General features: G+C 39.9%; 1 protein-coding gene across 1 annotated transcript in view; it reads left to right on the top strand.

The window, feature by feature from the left end:
• The window catches only part of LOC134936128 (complement C3-like), a 613,812-nt gene that overhangs the window by 404,301 nt on the left and 192,437 nt on the right, over positions 1-17,074 (top strand). The window contains exons 21-22 of the mRNA XM_063931045.1: positions 16,115-16,321; positions 16,544-16,610. Of these exons, the coding sequence (XP_063787115.1) occupies positions 16,115-16,321; positions 16,544-16,610 (274 nt within the window). The remainder of the gene's footprint in view (positions 1-16,114; positions 16,322-16,543; positions 16,611-17,074) is intronic.

The raw sequence follows: 17,074 nt of genomic DNA, 5'->3' as shown, positions 1-17,074 counted from the left end.
GTAGATGTGTGACTAAGCTAAGCGACCCAAGTGGCCAACACAAACACCTGGCCCATCTAGGAGTGGCACTGCAGTTTTCTAGCGAGAGGATGAGTGCTTCCATCCTCATGTGAAGCTGAACCACTAGCCATGACCATAGCCAGGGCCTCAGCCGTTCCTTGCCACTCCGTGTCGTAAATGGCATATTGGCAAGTTTACGCTTCTCCTCAGACGCTTTTAATATATAAATTTTATTTTGATTTTTGGGTCATTTTATTGATCTTTTGTTTTTCGTATTTTACATGCTCTCTACTATGACATTGGGCATTGGCCTTGGCAGGCGACGTTGATGGCATTTCATCGTCTCGGCCATGTCTAGTGGCAGCAGCTTCAGCACGAGGTGGAAGTGGATCTTGATCTTTCCCTATTTTACCCTCCACATTTTTGTTCTCCATTTTTTAATGTGTGGAATTATATGCCAGTATCAATAGCAATGGCCTACTACTATATATACTGCGCACAACTGAAATGCACCACAGGTATGGATGGATAGTATACTTGACGACACAGAGGTAGGTAGAGCAGTGGCCTACTGTACCGTACTGCTATATATTATATACTGGTGGTCAGCAAACTGTGCAAAACTGAAATGCACCACAGGTATGGATGGATAGTATACTTGACGACACAGAGGTAGGTAGAGCAGTGGCCTTCTGTACCATACTGCTATATATTATATACTGGTGGTCAGCAAACTGTGCAAAACTGAAATGCACCACAGGTATGGATGGATAGTATACTTGACGACACAGAGGTAGGTAGAGCAGTGGCCTTCTGTACCGTACTGCTATATATTATATACTGGTGGTCAGAAAAACTCTGCACTGTACTCCTCTTATATAATACTGGTGATCCCCAGTCCCCACAATAAAGCAGTGTGAGCACAGATATATGCAGCACACTGAGCACAGATATGGAGCGTTTTTCAGGCAGAGAACGTATAATACTGGTGGTCACTGGTCAGCAAAACTCTGTACTGTACTCCTCCTATATAATATACTGGTGGTCCCCAGTCCATACAATAAAGCAGTGTGAGCACAGATATATGCAGCACACTGAGCACAGATATGGAGCGTTTTTCAGCAGAGAACGTATAATACTGGTGGTCACTGGTCAGCAGAACTCTGCACTGTACTCCTCCTATATAATACTGCTGGTCCCCAGTCCCCACAATAAAGCAGTGTGAGCACAGATATATGCAGCACACTGAGCACAGATATGGAGCGTTTTTCAGGCAGAGAACGTATAATACTGGTGGTCACTGGTCAGCAGAACTCTGCACTGTACTCCTCCTATGTAATACTGGTGGTCCCCAGTCCCCACAATAAAGCAGTGTGAGCACAGATATATGCAGCACACTGAGCACAGATATGGAGCGTTTTTCAGGCAGAGAACGTATAATACTGGTGGTCACTGGTCAGCAAAACTCTGCACTGTACTCCTATAATACTGCTGGTCCCCAGTCCCCACAATAAAGCAGTGTGAGCACAGATATATGCAGCACACTAAGCACCGATATGGAGCGTTTTTCAGGCAGAGAACGTATAATACTGGTGGTCACTGGTCAGCAAAACTCAGCACTGTACTCCTATAATACTGCTGGTCTCCAGTCCCCACAATAAAGCAGTGAGCACAGATATTTGCAGCACACTGAGCACAGATGTGGAGCGTTTTTCAGGCAGAGAACGTATAATACTGGTGGTCACTGGTCAGCAAAACTCTGCACTGTACTCCTCCTATAATACTGCTGGTCCCCAGTCCCCACAATAAAGTAGTGTGAGCACAGATATATGCAGCACACTGAGCACAGATATGGAGCGTTTTTCAGGCAGAGAACGTATAATACTGGTGGTCACTGGTCAGCAAAACTCTGCACTGTACTCCTCCTATAATACTGCTGGTCCCCAGAATAAAGATATTTGCAGCCCCCTGAAACAAAGTGAGAGGACGCCAGCCACGTCCTCTCACTATCATTTCCAATGCACGAGTGAAAAATGGCGGCGACGCGCGGCTCCTTATATAGAATCCGAATCTCGCGAGAATCCGACAGCGGAATGATGACGTTCGGGCGCGCTCGGGTTAACCGAGCAAGGCGGGAGGATCCGAGTCGCTCGGACCCGTGAAAAAAAAGGTGAAGTTCGGGCGGGTTCGGATCCCGAGGATCCGAACCCGCTCATCACTACTTATAAACCACATTGAGTAGTTCAATTAATCACACCTGTCTAAAACAATGATGTAATAAGATATGGCGTCCCAAGAAAGGTATAAAAACACATACTTGAGAGAATCCACTAGGTCTCGATTATATAATTTACAGATTGGGCATTAAAACTATCTTTATTTAGAATGAAAAGAACATTAATAAATGGGTTTTCCTCCTCTTAAGTTTTGATCACGTGACTAGGTAAGATCACGTGATCGGAGCTTCCCGTGTATAGTCTATATCATAACCGGTGGAGAAAAGTCCAGAAAAGAGAATGCACTTGTGTGCGCAATGACTTATATATTTTGGTCACGTGATGCGTCATATAGATATCCGGTCTCATGATGCGCTCTAATGTATCAATTATTGCATATTATAGTCATTTTAAAAATAAAATATTAACAATAGCTTAAGGGAGCCGTGTATAATCATGCACAATATATATATATATATATATATATATATATATATATATATATGTGTATATATATATATATATATATATATACAAACAAATATAGAAAACCACAGCACTCACCACCCCAGAAACGGGGTGCAGTGTCTGCACTCACCACTCATAGGGTTTATTTATGTTGTGAGGACAAGTGAGCTTGCTATGGTGAGTGCTGAATTTTCTATTTGTATATATTTGGGTAGGTGACCATGGGCTGCATGCACCCCACCCTATGAGTGGTGAGTGCAGACACTGCACCCCGCTTCTGGGGTGACGAGTGCTGTGGTTTTCTATATTTGTTTGTATATTATGGGGTTAATCTTTGGTTAACTCTTATTAACCATGGCCACAGGCCTTTTCACGCACCCCTGTGTAATCTCAATTGTTCTAAACCTGTGTCAGCTGCTCCTTAGTAATTTATCGGCTGTGTCAGGTGACTAGTATGCCTTTAAAAGCCACAAGATATGTGGCAGGCATACATTAAACCTAGTGGGCATATATGCAGTTATATTATGTGTGATACAGTTGCCAGGTTTTAATTTTTAGGACTCTGTGATAGTGTAGGACCTGCATATATATATATGACAAGAATTACTCTCCCACTGCGCTATTTAAAATAAAACACTAGAATTAATTAATTATATGGCTGCCTGTATCCTCTAAGTTCCCTGTTAGGAGGAACTAAATGTGTGAAAATATGAAATAGAGGAGATATATATATATATATATATATATATATATATATATACACACACACACTGTGTGTACATATATATATATATATATATATATTATATATATATAATATAAATTCTACAATAAATCAGAGAGAGAAGATTCAGCAAATATATAATCTATTAAAAGACACACATGCATATGTCCTCTAATCAAAAATAGAAATGAGCTAATATGCAACGCATAGGTTCCATGGTAAGAGAAATAGGGTAGGTATTTGTAGAAGTATCTTAAAGATCTGAATGGGAATAGTGATGGGGTGGTATATTCTTCCCAGTAGCAAGGTGGGCGAGTGGTTTGGACAGGGGGTGCAGCTGCTATGGGGCCCAACCAGTCCTTCCAAGGCCTGCTTCAGCTTCATCCCCTGCCCCAAATAACCCTGATCCATGCCCGGCCTGGATGAGCGTGATTGCAAACCATGTGTCATGCTGGACACACCCCTCCGCCCATCAACAGAGACCGCCCACCCCGGGCAGCCCCCTTCTGACTGCATCAGATACGGACCGCACCTGAAATAAAGAGAAGCCTACGCCGCCGTGACTGTACAACTGCTGCAGACAAATGCCTCCATGAAGCCACTACCTGCCTGCCCAAGAGAGGTGAGCGCTCAGCGTCTGCTGGCTGCAGAGGCACATACATTGGAGAAGTGCCCAGCTGGGAGGTATGCCCACTCTGGGGGGAGGGGGGGTGTTATTGTGGCTGGGGAAACAGTGTAGAGAGGTGACTAGTGACGGCAGGGCAGGGGCGGCCATTGCTAAATTTTGCTATGGGGCCCACACCAATATAGTTATGCCCCTGATCAAAAGTGCACATACTGTATATATGCACGCATATAAATAAGGGCATCTAAAGGACAGAAATAAGTTCTATGGTCTCATTGACGCCATCTGGATTGAGTGAGTTGAATTTCAACATCCATAAGACCTCTTGACTATAGAGTTTCTTATATTTGTCACCACCTCTAGGAGTTGGGGCAACATGTTCCAAACATATAATAGAAAGATCAGAAGTATTGGCAGAATGTTTCAAGCAAATATGCCTAGGAACACTATGTGTCTGACATTTGTTAATAATATTTCTGCGGTGTTCCATAAATCGTACCCGTAATTGTCTGATTGTACAACCTACATAATTAAGACCACAAGTGCATGTTAGCAGGTATATTACTTATCTAGAATCGCAGTTCATTAGAAAAAGGTAAGGTTATTGTGGTAGTCTTTTTTTGCATGTGTGAACACATAATGCACTCATGTTTACCACACTTATGGAAACCATTAGGTTTTGTTTTTAGCAAATCTGAGCATCCTTGTGAGTCAATTTCTGGAATGGTTCCCAAGTGGCTTGGAGCCAAGATAGTTTTAAGAGACTTGTTTTTCCTATAAATTACCTGAGGTTTAGTTGGTAAAAGTGTGCTCAGTATATGATCTTGTTTTAGAATTCTGTAGTTACGTCCAACTATGGATTTAATCTCCTGAGCACATTTATTATATTTACTGACAAAAGAAAATTTTATCATTTTCATCCAGATGTAGTCGTTTTTTCTGAAATAAGTTTTGTCTTTCCATATTGTAAACTTCATTATAGGCTGTCTGTAAGATAAATTCAGGGTATTCTCTAGTTTTAAGTGAATCTATTAAATCCTTGGCTTGTACAGTAAAGGTCTCCAGATCTGTACAATTTCGTGCAAAATAAAATTATCGGATACTCCAAAAAACTGCGCACTGACAATTTGGCAGCTCTATAAGATAAATACACCAAATGGGTGCCTCTCCATATACCGCCCCAAATGTGACTCAAGAAAATGCAAAATATGGTGTACAAAAAATCCCACTGAGCGCCAATCACCACAATCATGTGATATTACCAACTGAATTTACAATACATTCCTTTCTTACTGTTTCCTCCTCGGATAATGTCACACCGATATAAAGGTCAGCACATGAGGAAGATAGTAAAACAGATCATGTGTAGAAACGTCTATTTAATTTACACACAGTAAACATAAAAAATGATAAAAATATTGCTCCAATGGATCTGTGGGTACTGAAGTACAAAACAATTACCAGAGGGAATGTGGACCTGCCTGAGTCAGTTCAAACAAAGATTTCATATGTCACCAGTTTCCCTCCCGGGTAGGCAGTCTGGGGACGCCTCACTCCAGTAGATTGTCAGCTCCAAGAGCTGACAGTCACAATAGAGGTCCAGTAATAGCCAGGATCCCCCAATTCTTTTTAAAAGATTTTTCTAATAATTTGTATAGTGAATTATAGCTTGTTATAAAGGCCCATTTGAAGTTATCCTTATTATTTTGTTGGGGTCGTTTGTCTATAAGGAGATCTCACTTCTCCACTTTCTCAATTTCCTGTATTGTTTTTTCTATACTTGACTCCTTGCATCCACTCCCGATAAATTTACCTTTTAGTTGATCAGCCTGCTGTAGATATATCTTGTTATCCGAACAATTTCTCTTTAGACATTTAAATTGTCCTTGTGGAATAGCATTTAGCCAATTAAAATGGTGGCAGCTATTAATGTCAATATATGATTGGGAATCAGTTTCTTTAGTGTAAGTTTTCATACAGAATTTTCCCTCCTCCACATATAAAGAAATATCTAAAAAATCTACTTTGTGTTCATTAACGGTAAAAGAGAATTCTAAGTTCAATTTGTTGTCATTCAAATAGGCACAGAACAAATCCAAAGTTTCCTTATCACCATGTCATTTGAAGAGCACATCATCTATGTACCATTTCCAGGACACCAGGTTCGCTCCATATAGGTTACTGCACCAAATGGAATCCAATTCCCACTGGCCCATAAAGATATTTGCGTAGCTAGGAGCGAACCTTGTGCCCATCGCAGTTCCAACACTTTGAATATAGAAATCCCCATTAAAGATAAAATAATTATTGTTAAGGATAAAATCAATGCCCTCAATGAGAAATTATTGAACATGTTCTTCTAAAGTGCTATTCTGGAGATACATGGTTGTAGCAAATAAAACCATCTTTATGTTCAATAATTGAATATAGGGACTTAACATCAACTGTGACCATCTGGAACCCTTCCTCCCAATGGATCGTGGGTAGGAAGTTAAGGAGGTTTCTAGTATCCTTGAGATGTGAGCTGTTCTTCAATACTAGAGGCTGTAATAAATAATCAATATATTCTGACAAATTGGCTGTTGCAGAGTCCACGCCAGAGGCTATAGGTCTGCCCGGAGGATGCAAAGCATTTTTGTGCACTTTTGGCAACAATTATAATGTGGGATTTGTTGGAATAGAATTCAGTAAGAATTTGACCTCTCTCTCCTCTAAAACATTCAAGGTATTATATTTCTCTACAAGGGTTTGTAAATTTTTGATTACCTTCCCTGTTGGATCTGATCTGAGTCTTGAATATATATTTTTGTCACCCAGGTGAGTCTCTACCTCCTTCATATACCAGTCTTTATCCATTACCACTACCCCCCTGCCTTTATCGGCTGGCTTTATAATCAGGTCTGGATTAGAACGTAAATCCCTTAATGCAGCCCTCTCCTTAAATGTTACATTTTATTTAAATCCTGTCAATGTAATTCTTCTTAAATCATCCTGAATCAATTCCCCAAAAGTCTTGAGGAAATTACCCTTAACATGGGATGGAAAGAACACTGATTTGGGTCTAAACGGTGTCTTTACTCCTGGATCTGTGTTATCGAGATCCTCAGTTTCTTCTTTATTGAGAAAAAAAAATTATGCAGAGTTTCCGCATAAATTTGTGTACATACACAAATATTTCAAACTCATTTATGCATGTCGAAGGGGCATACTTAAGTCCTTTAGCTAAAACACTATTTTCATAGTTGGTCAGAGTGTGAGAACTTATATTAAAGATTTTGATGCCCTCTTTTCTAATGCCTGAAGATACATCCTCAGCTTGTGATACTGCAATGTCTGCAGGGGGAAATCAGGTTGATTTCCAGAAGTCTCCACCCTACATATTCTTTCTTTTCTCTTCTTCCGTTTCTTTTTATTTTTCCTTTTACACTTGCCGCCCCTCTTTCCTCTATGAGGCCTATTACCTATCTCCATCTGTGATTCCTTCCTCCCTTCTCTAAAAAATTGGTTTCTCTCCCTCTGTCATTTAGCACTTCATATCTATTTCAACATATGGTGGGTGTCGAGTTGGAGTCTCTCTTCCGGGTTTGTCTTCCCTCTTTCCTTCCATTATTACCTCTCCTAACGGGGTCCAAATGTCTCCCTCCATCATAGTCCCATGTATTTCTGTTTTTTCTTTCTATTGGGAATATAGTAAGAAGTTTTCGGGGTATTCTCTCTTTTTGTTCTATTTCTCCTCTAATCATTGAGGTTTTTCCTTGTTTCGAACCTCTATTGGTCTTACAGGGTTCTGAATTTCTATATCTTCCCTCATGTCTCAATTGTATATCCCTGTTATCTCTAACAGAGTTTTTGGGATTTCGGCTCAGAATATTCTGCATTATTTGATTTTTTTTTTGCACAAATAAATTTTCGTATTTTCCTATCTACCAGGATTTTCAAATTTTTCTTAATATTTTCCTCAGTCCTATTTTCAAACAATTTATAATCAGGTAAACCTGCAAAAAGTGTAATTAAATTCCTGTGTTTCTTGATCTCCTCATCTAATAAGGCCAAATCTCTTCTATGTTCACTGATCAGATTCATCAGTGAAAATGAGCATTCGTTAATAATTTTATCCCACTCATCTTCAAAGGAGTCGGATGCCGTTTCAAATGAGGCTTTCTTATTTATCCTCAATCCCCTCTGTATTATATCATGTGCTATATATTTCTCTAGGGTAACGGTTTCCCACCAAATTTTATTTTCTTTCAATAAGGTGGTCTCTAATTTCCTCATGATATTTTCTAAACTCTCATCAAGGAGTTCTATGTCTTCCCCTTCATCTTTAAATAAATTTTCTAGCATAGATTGTCTGTGATCTCTATAGTTAAACATGTCTGCTGCTGTTAATGGTGTATCCAAGGTAGGAGAGAATAGACAGAATGCAAAATAAAATTATCGGATACTCCAAAAAATTGCACACTGACAATTTGGCAGCTCCATAATATAAATACACCAAATGGGTGCCTCTCCATATACCACCCCAAATGTGACTCAAGAAAATGCAAAATATGGTTTACAAAAAATCCCACTGAGTGCCAATCACCACAATCACATGATATTACAAACTGAATTTACAATACTGTATGTTCCTTTCTTACTGTTTCCTCCTCAGATAAAGTCACACCGATATAAAGGTCAGCACATGAGGAAGAAAGTAAAAAAGATCATGTGTAGAAATGTCTATTTAATTTACACACAGTAAACATAAAAAATAATAAAAATATTGCTCCAATGGATCTGTGGGTACTGAAGTACAAAACAATTACCAGAGGAAATGTGAACCTGCCTGAGTCAGTTCAAACAAAGATTTAAAATGTCACCAGTTTCTCTCCCAGGTAGGCAGTCTGGGGACGTCTCACTCCAGCAGATGGTCAGCTCCAACAGCTGACAGTCACAATAGAGGTCCAGTAATAGCCAGGATCCCCCAATTCTTTTTAAAAGATTTTTCTAATAATTTGTATTGTAAATTATAGCTTGTTATAAAGGCCCATTCGAAGTTATCCTTATTATTTTGTTGGGGTCGTTTTTCTATAAGGAGATCTCACCTCTCCACTTTCTCAATTTCCTGTATTGTTTTTTCTATACTTGACTCCTTGTATCCACTCCCAATACATTTACATTTTAGTTGATTAGCCTGCTGTAGATATATCTTATTATCCGAACAATTTCTCTTTAGACGTTTAAATTGTCCTTGTGGAATAGCATTTAGCCAATTAAAATGGTGGCAACTATTAATGTCAATATATGATTGGGAGTCAGTTTCTTTAGTGTAAGTTTTCGTACAGAATTTTCCCTCCTCCACATATAAAGAAATATCTAAAAAAATCTACTTTGTGTTCACTAAAGGTAAAAGAGAATTCTAAGTTCAATTTGTTATCATTCAAATAGGCACAGAACAAATCCAAAGTTTCCTTATCACCATGTCATTTGAAGAGCACATCATCTATGTACCATTTCCAGTACACCAGGTTCGCTCCATATGGGTTATTGCACCAAATGGAATCCAATTCCCACTGGCCCATAAAGATATTTGCGTAGCTAGGAGCGAACCTTGTGCCCATCGCTGTTCCAACACTTTGAATATAGAAATCCCCATTAAAGATAAAATAATTATTGTTAAGGATAAAATCAATGCCCTCAATGAGAAATTATTGAACATGTTCTTCTAAAGTGCTATTCTGGAGATACATGGTTGTAGCAAATAAAACCATCTTTATGTTCAATAATTGAATATAGGGACTTAACATCAACTGTGACCATCTGGAACCCTTCCTCCCAATGGATCATGGGTAGGAAGTTAAGGAGGTTTCTAGTATCCTTGAGATGTGAGCTGTTCTTCAATACTAGAGGCTGTAATAAATAATCAATATATTCTGACAAATTGGCTGTTGCAGAGTCCACGCCGGAGGCTATAGGTCTGCCCGGAGGATGCAAAGCATTTTTGTGCACTTTTGGCAACAATTATAATGTGGGATTTGTTGGAATAGAATTCAGTAAGAATTTGACCTCTCTCTCCTCTAAAACATTCAAGGTATTATATTTCTCTACAAGGGTTTGTAAATTTTTGATTACCTTCCCTGTTGGATCTGATCTGAGGCTTGAATATATATTTTTGTCACCCAGGTGAGTCTCTACCTCCTTCATATACCAGTCTTTATCCATTACCACTACACCCCTGCCTTTATCGGCTGGCTTTATAATCAGGTCTGGATTAGAACGTAAATCCCTTAATGCAGCCCTCTCCTTAAATGTCAAGTTTTATTTAAATCCTGTCGATGTAATTCTTCTTAAATCATCCTGAATCAATTCCCCAAAAGTCTTGAGGAAATTACCCTTAACATGGGATGGAAAGAACACTGATTTGGGTCTAAACGGTGTCTTTACTCCTGGATCTGTGTTATCGAGATCCTCAGTTTCTTCTTTGTTGAGAAAAAAAATTATGCAGAGTTTCCGCATAAATTTGTGTACATCCACAAATATTTCAAACTCATTTATGCATGTCGAAGGGGCATACTTAAGTCCTTTAGCTAAAACACTATTTTCATAGTTGGTCAGAGTGTGAGAACTTATATTAAAGATTTTGATGCCCTCTTTTCTAATGCCTGAAGATACATTCCTGTATTGTTTTTTCTATACTTGACTCCTTGTATCCACTCCCAATACATTTACATTTTAGTTGATTAGCCTGCTGTAGATATATCTTATTATCCGAACAATTTCTCTTTAGACGTTTAAATTGTCCTTGTGGAATAGCATTTAGCCAATTAAAATGGTGGCAACTATTAATGTCAATATATGATTGGGAGTCAGTTTCTTTAGTGTAAGTTTTCGTACAGAATTTTCCCTCCTCCACATATAAAGAAATATCTAAAAAATATACTTTGTGTTCACTAACGGTAAAAGAGAATTCTAAGTTCAATTTGTTATCATTCAAATAGGCACAGAACAAATCCAAAAGTTTCCTTATCACCATGTCATTTGAAGAGCACATCATCTATGTACCATTTCCAGTACACCAGGTTCGCTCCATATGGGTTATTGCACCAAATGGAATCCAATTCCCACTGGCCAATAAAGATATTTGCATAGCTAGGAGCGAACCTTGTGCCCATCGCTGTTCCAACACTTTGAATATAGAAATCCCCATTAAAGATAAAATAATTATTGTTAAGGATAAAATCAATGCCCTCAATGAGAAATTATTGAACATGTTCTTCTAAAGTGCTATTCTGGAGAAATCCCCATTAAAGATAAAATTTCGTATCAGTCACATTAGTTGACCTTTGGTAATATTGCTCTTCCACGGTTAATAGTGCGAGCTTTTGTAATGTAAATATGAATTGGTATTGACTGTTTTCACATAATTTGATGTAACTATTAGGTTATTGATAAGTTCAAGGGTCCGGTCCAGGAAGTCCACTCGATTCCTGTGATATGTGGACGTGAAGGATAAATTATAAACAGTACATTTGTGTTTAAACTGGTGACAAATGAATTAGACAAATTTAAATCCCCAACCCAAATAATCATCAATATAATGGCCATAGAAGACCAGGGACGCCTCCCAGTCATCCACCCACACATGGGTATTTTCAAAATCATTCATGTATAGGTTGGCATTACTGGGGGTGAACTTGGTCCCCATGGCCATTCCCATCACCTGTAAATACAAGTGATCCAGAAAAATAAAATAATTGTGGGAGAGAATAAAGGAAATACAGTGTAAAAGGAATGACCTGTGATCCACAATGAGATCCCCATCCAGATTTAGATATTTGGAAATGGCATCATATCCTCAGAATGGGGAATATGTGTATATAGGGCCTTTACATCTAGAGTCAAGAATGCATACAAATTTTGCCACTTTAGGTCAAACACTGATGGTCGACATGGTCAAAAGGTTGACATGGAGAATAGGTCAGCATTTAAAAGGTCAACAGTGCTTATGGTCAACAGGTACAAAAGGAAGACAGGTACAAATGGTCAACACACATATGTTCGACACAGATTTTTTTGGGGTTTAGCATTTTAATAAACTTTTTTATACTTTACAATCCACGTGGACTATGATTGAGAATAGTAACCTACCCAAAGCATGGCGAGCAAAGTGAGGGGATGTGGTTCACTAATTAGGACTCCAAGTGCTTTGATGGCGAAAATGACCCCAAAAAACTTAAAAAAATGTGTCAACTTTTTTGTTTCAACTTTTTCTCATGTCAACCTTTTCATGTGTCAACCATTTGACTCTGTCGACCAATAGTTGTTGAAATAATGACTGTAGACCTTTGTAACAGATATGGTGATCCATACCCCATACAGCACATGAGCGGTAGAAATAAATCAACAACTGCGCATGCGCATACAGACACTGTAAGTGCAGAATTACATCTCATTCCTTAAAATTGGTGTTTCTAGGTGGTAACTGGTTAGTGAGTATTTGGGCACATGAAACTGTCCCATTTAATGCGCTTGCCATGGATAAATAAGCCGATGGATCTTTTGCACCGAACATGCAGTGAGTGTATGTCCAGATGCTTATGGTAACAGTTGCAGCTGTGTATAGATAAACAGTGTGCACGATGACATTTAACTTGCATCTGCATGGATCTACAGAGAGCATAGGTTGATTCCTACGGAAAAGCAGTAGCAGATGCATCTAAGTATCAGGCCCCACAAAACCAAAAAGATACTGGTGGTGAGGACTTTTTACTGGCAGTTTCAAGAACCATTAAAGGCCCGATTCACAGTCTCACATAATGCTGACATTCACATACTGTAGTGATTTTTTTTGCAGCATGAAGATTTCTAAAGGCTCGTATGGCACATGAATTGCACAGGGAGGACAGGACAAAAGCGGTGTCTCCTACCTTTTTTCGGTAGGGGAGCTGCCGCTACCTATGCCAGAGAGGAGAAAGACATCTCTGGACAGCTGGGTCCCAGCTCTTGCACAATGGAGCTGACAGGTACTGGGTCCTGGCGCATGCATACAACAGGCGGCTTCAGTGCACATGCGCAAACCCCTGGCTTCTATGGACTGCATTGTCTGCAGGCCATAGAAGCTGGATTGGGCTGACAATCAGGAAGGGTGTGGCTTCCTAGAGGAAGCCAGCTCTCCATTAATCGCAATTCTCTCTGGCAGTCCCATAGGAAGGAAACACCTCAAATGTGACTGTCTGTTCTGTGGGTGACTGTTACTATTACTCGAGTGCTTGGCTTGTTAAACTGTCTATGTCCTTTTTTAATATACAAAATAAGGGTGGGTACGAGGGCTCAAAGTCAATTATATCTTGCACTACTGTTCTTTTCAATGTACTTTACTAGGCTGTACTTTACTTGGGCAATGTTGATGGTCTTCTAGTTTTTGCAAGGCCCATGACTCTGATGTACTTACTTTCTAGCTATATCTGTTACATTAATCAATCAATCAATCAATCAATCAATCAATCATATAGTTCACCTAGTTTCCATTACATCTTTGTCAGGCCCATGTCTCCATTTTACTTTTTTTTTTAGTTATAACTTTAAATTATCAATAATTCAATCAATTACCTAGCTTCCACTAAATAAAGCCTCTACCTCCATTTACACTTACTGGCCTCAGGGCTCTTATCTAGTTCTCATTTACCTGTGCTGGCCTCATGCCTCTGATCTAGTTCTTGATTAATGAAAGCAAACTATGAGGTCATATAGTTTATTAAGCTGCTGTGTCACTATATTTCATAGATGTGCTATAGTCTTTTAAACTGCTATGTGTTTGTGCTGCTGCTCTGTTGCTTACTTTAGCCAGTCAGTTCATTGCAGCCATTGACCAATATTGGTGAAAGCAATATTGTGAGCTGGAAGTTGTAAAAATTGGCTGGAAATGACTGGATATGAATGTTGATGTTAATAATACTGTAAGCACAAAACCGCTCCAAACTACATGATTTTAGATGTTTTATCAATGTTTAAAGACAATCAGATCCAAAACCAATGGCAGTTTTGCCAAAACTAAAACGTGGGAGTCTATGACAATCTCTAGTTGTGGCCACATATGCAGTTGCATGTGACTCAGATTTAAGCCCATAATAAAGGCGCTCATTATGTATCATATAATGTGCAAATAACATTAATAATTCTCTCATGGAGTCTTTCATCTGGGCTGCAACCTGCTAATCAAGCCTACAGAAGGCCACATCTTTGGCTTATTTACTACTACCTGGACATTCATCTTCTGTACCACCTTCTTCCATTTTTGCTTCCTGGACCTATTACAGTATGTCCCTCCTGCTTGCTCCCCTAACTTGGATCTCACTGACTGGTAAATATAGGATCCTCCAAACAGTGCCACCTGTGTACTTTGGCATAACCCTCATATCTTTATTTTATGCATGCTCCCCATAATCCTCTTCAGGCGGCCCCTGGATTCCTGCCTGATGTCCTCCTTTCCCCATGCACTGCAAACCACTCTTTACTGACCAGGCTACTCACACTGGGCTCCACTACTGACTGCTGCTTCAACTTCTGCACCACCATCTGACCTTCTTATTCTAGCCAGCTGGACCTCTCCTCTGTTGCCATCCTTGGCCTGCACATTAAACTGCTATTAATCTTCTCCCCTCACTGGGACTTCATTACATTACTTCTCTGTCATTTCTACCTGGTTATTCTCATTTTTAGCCACACTAAAATTGCATCTCACTATTGCCATTGCTATTCCTGTTTTTCCTCCCCTAGTTCCTCTCATCACACTGTTTTATCTCCCATACTTATGATCTTGACACTCAAATGTTCCATCACATTTTCCTTCCTGTTCCTCCTCCCCCTTTTATCCTTCCATCTTCACCTGTCTCTACTCCTCTGTATCCCTCCCCTTGGTATTATCCCCCACCTTTCACTTTGAATCACCTCTCTTAACTCCCCCTATAGCTCTAACCCCCCTCCCCATTAAGTCCCGAACTTTCCTCTTACAAACACCTCTCCCAAACTCCAAATGCCTGTTGCTGTTCTCTCTCTTACGCTTCCAGTGGTATTTCCCCTTTTTGCTTCGGCTTGTGCCCCAACCCAACACTCTCCCCATAACCAAATCTGTCTCACTATCAGCAAATGTGACAATCTCATTTACATATCTGCCCTCCACTCTGCCCTCTGAAATGAAGTCTGTCTGTAACAAGCAAGCACCCACCCATGAACGATTCCTCTCCAACTCCATCAACAACTTAGCCTTTCTGATTATTGTATCTCTCTGTCTCACACCACTTCTACCACCACCCTCTCCTCTAGTGGACTCTTATATAGTACACCGCATCACCAGGTTTAGCAAGGTGACAGCGTGGTAGTCCTTTTTCTTTTCTTTTCATGCTCTCAGAACCCTTCCATTCATTGTATTCTAACACAATTCATGCAATTTGCCTCTTCCTTGCCACTCACCTTCACCTTTGCTGTCATTTATTGCCCTCCCTGGTTCAATCTCCAAAGTAATTGATAACTTTGCTGCCTGTTTCCCTAACTTCCTTTTTTCTGGTCTTACCTTTCTCATCTTAGTTATTTTCAATACTCCTATTGATGTCCTCCCTGGTATCCGGTCTCTAGGTCGACCATACCTAGGTCAACAATAAGTAGGGCGACATGGTTTCTAGGTCGACATGTTCTAGGTCAACATTACAGAAGGTTGACATGAGTCATTCACATTTTTTTCATTATTTTAACTTTTTCATGCTTTACGATCCACGTGGACTACAATTGAGAATTGTAACCTTCCTGAAGCATGGCGAGCGAAGCGAGCCTTGCGAGGGGACGCGGTGCACTCATTGGGGTTCCCGGTCACTCTACGGAGAAAACGACACAAAACCCCCAACAAAACTCATGTCGACCTACTTACTGTTGGCCAATAGTGGTCGACCTAGACACTGTTGAGCTAAGTGTGGTCGACCCTATGATCCACACCTGGACCACACCCTATGATCCACACTGTTGATGGGGCAGTAGTTACAGTGCAAGTTTATGGTGTAGACATATATCTCATATTCCCCTCACATTTATCTTCTCAATTTGGTGTAGGTGCGTGTAGAGTGGACGTATAATGAAGCATTCTGCAGTCTCTCCACTAGTAAAAAGAAATATCGCCAAGAGGTAACCATTGAAAAAGAATCATCATTGGCTTTACCTTTTACCATTGTGCCCATATCCTTGGGCTATCATGAAGTGGAAGTGAAAGCATCCGTTGCATTTGAATCAGATGGTGTCAGGAAGATGTTGAAGGTCGTGGTGAGTAATAGAGATGGTTATGATGCAGTTCTTGCTTTTGAGACTAAAGTATCTCTTAGATGTAAAGGCGGCAGCAATAATTATTACTTTAAATTATCACATGAGTATTTTGCTAAGAGAGTACAATGATCAGCAATTACTACCTCACATCTAGGCATCTTCATTCCAGCTTCATGGACACCACTACACATTTCTGAGGCAGTAAACTTATTTTTATTTCAGCCGGAAGGAAGGCGCATAGCACTAAATCTGAAAACCGTGACTTTGGATCCCGAAGTAAAAGGCAGAGGTGTGTATTTTTTTAGCCCTGTCAGTTTGCATAATTGTGTTATGCTGATATGCTGAGTTTTTGCTGTTAGGCTTAATTGACTAAGTGCACCAGATGCGCAGTGAAAAATTACTTGGTTCTCCAAGAGTGCACACATATGGGCCACCCAGTACATATCAAGGTACAGGCCTAAGTATCCACACTGTCACCTCTGTAAGTCCTGGGAGAACTTGCTTATCCCGGGAATGGCGGCTGTTATAGGTGAAACCCGTTATAGTCAGTTCAGGAGACGCATGGTATCTAGCTGTGCCCTAACAGTGGCCTAAACTAATCTAATCATAAGAGTGATGTACTGTAAATGGCAATCATGTGTGTTTGAATTGTTATCTTGGGAAAGGAAACACGCTTGTCCACTATAGCATTCAGTTTGCACAAACTATGTCCTGATAAAGTCATAAGACGGAAACAGATTTCCATCATGGCAA

The sequence above is a fragment of the Pseudophryne corroboree genome, chromosome 6, assembly GCF_028390025.1.
Source record: "Pseudophryne corroboree isolate aPseCor3 chromosome 6, aPseCor3.hap2, whole genome shotgun sequence".
NCBI lineage: Eukaryota > Metazoa > Chordata > Amphibia > Anura > Myobatrachidae > Pseudophryne > Pseudophryne corroboree.
Note: the sequence above shows the minus strand (reverse complement) of the source record. Positions and strands in the feature narration are given on the sequence as shown.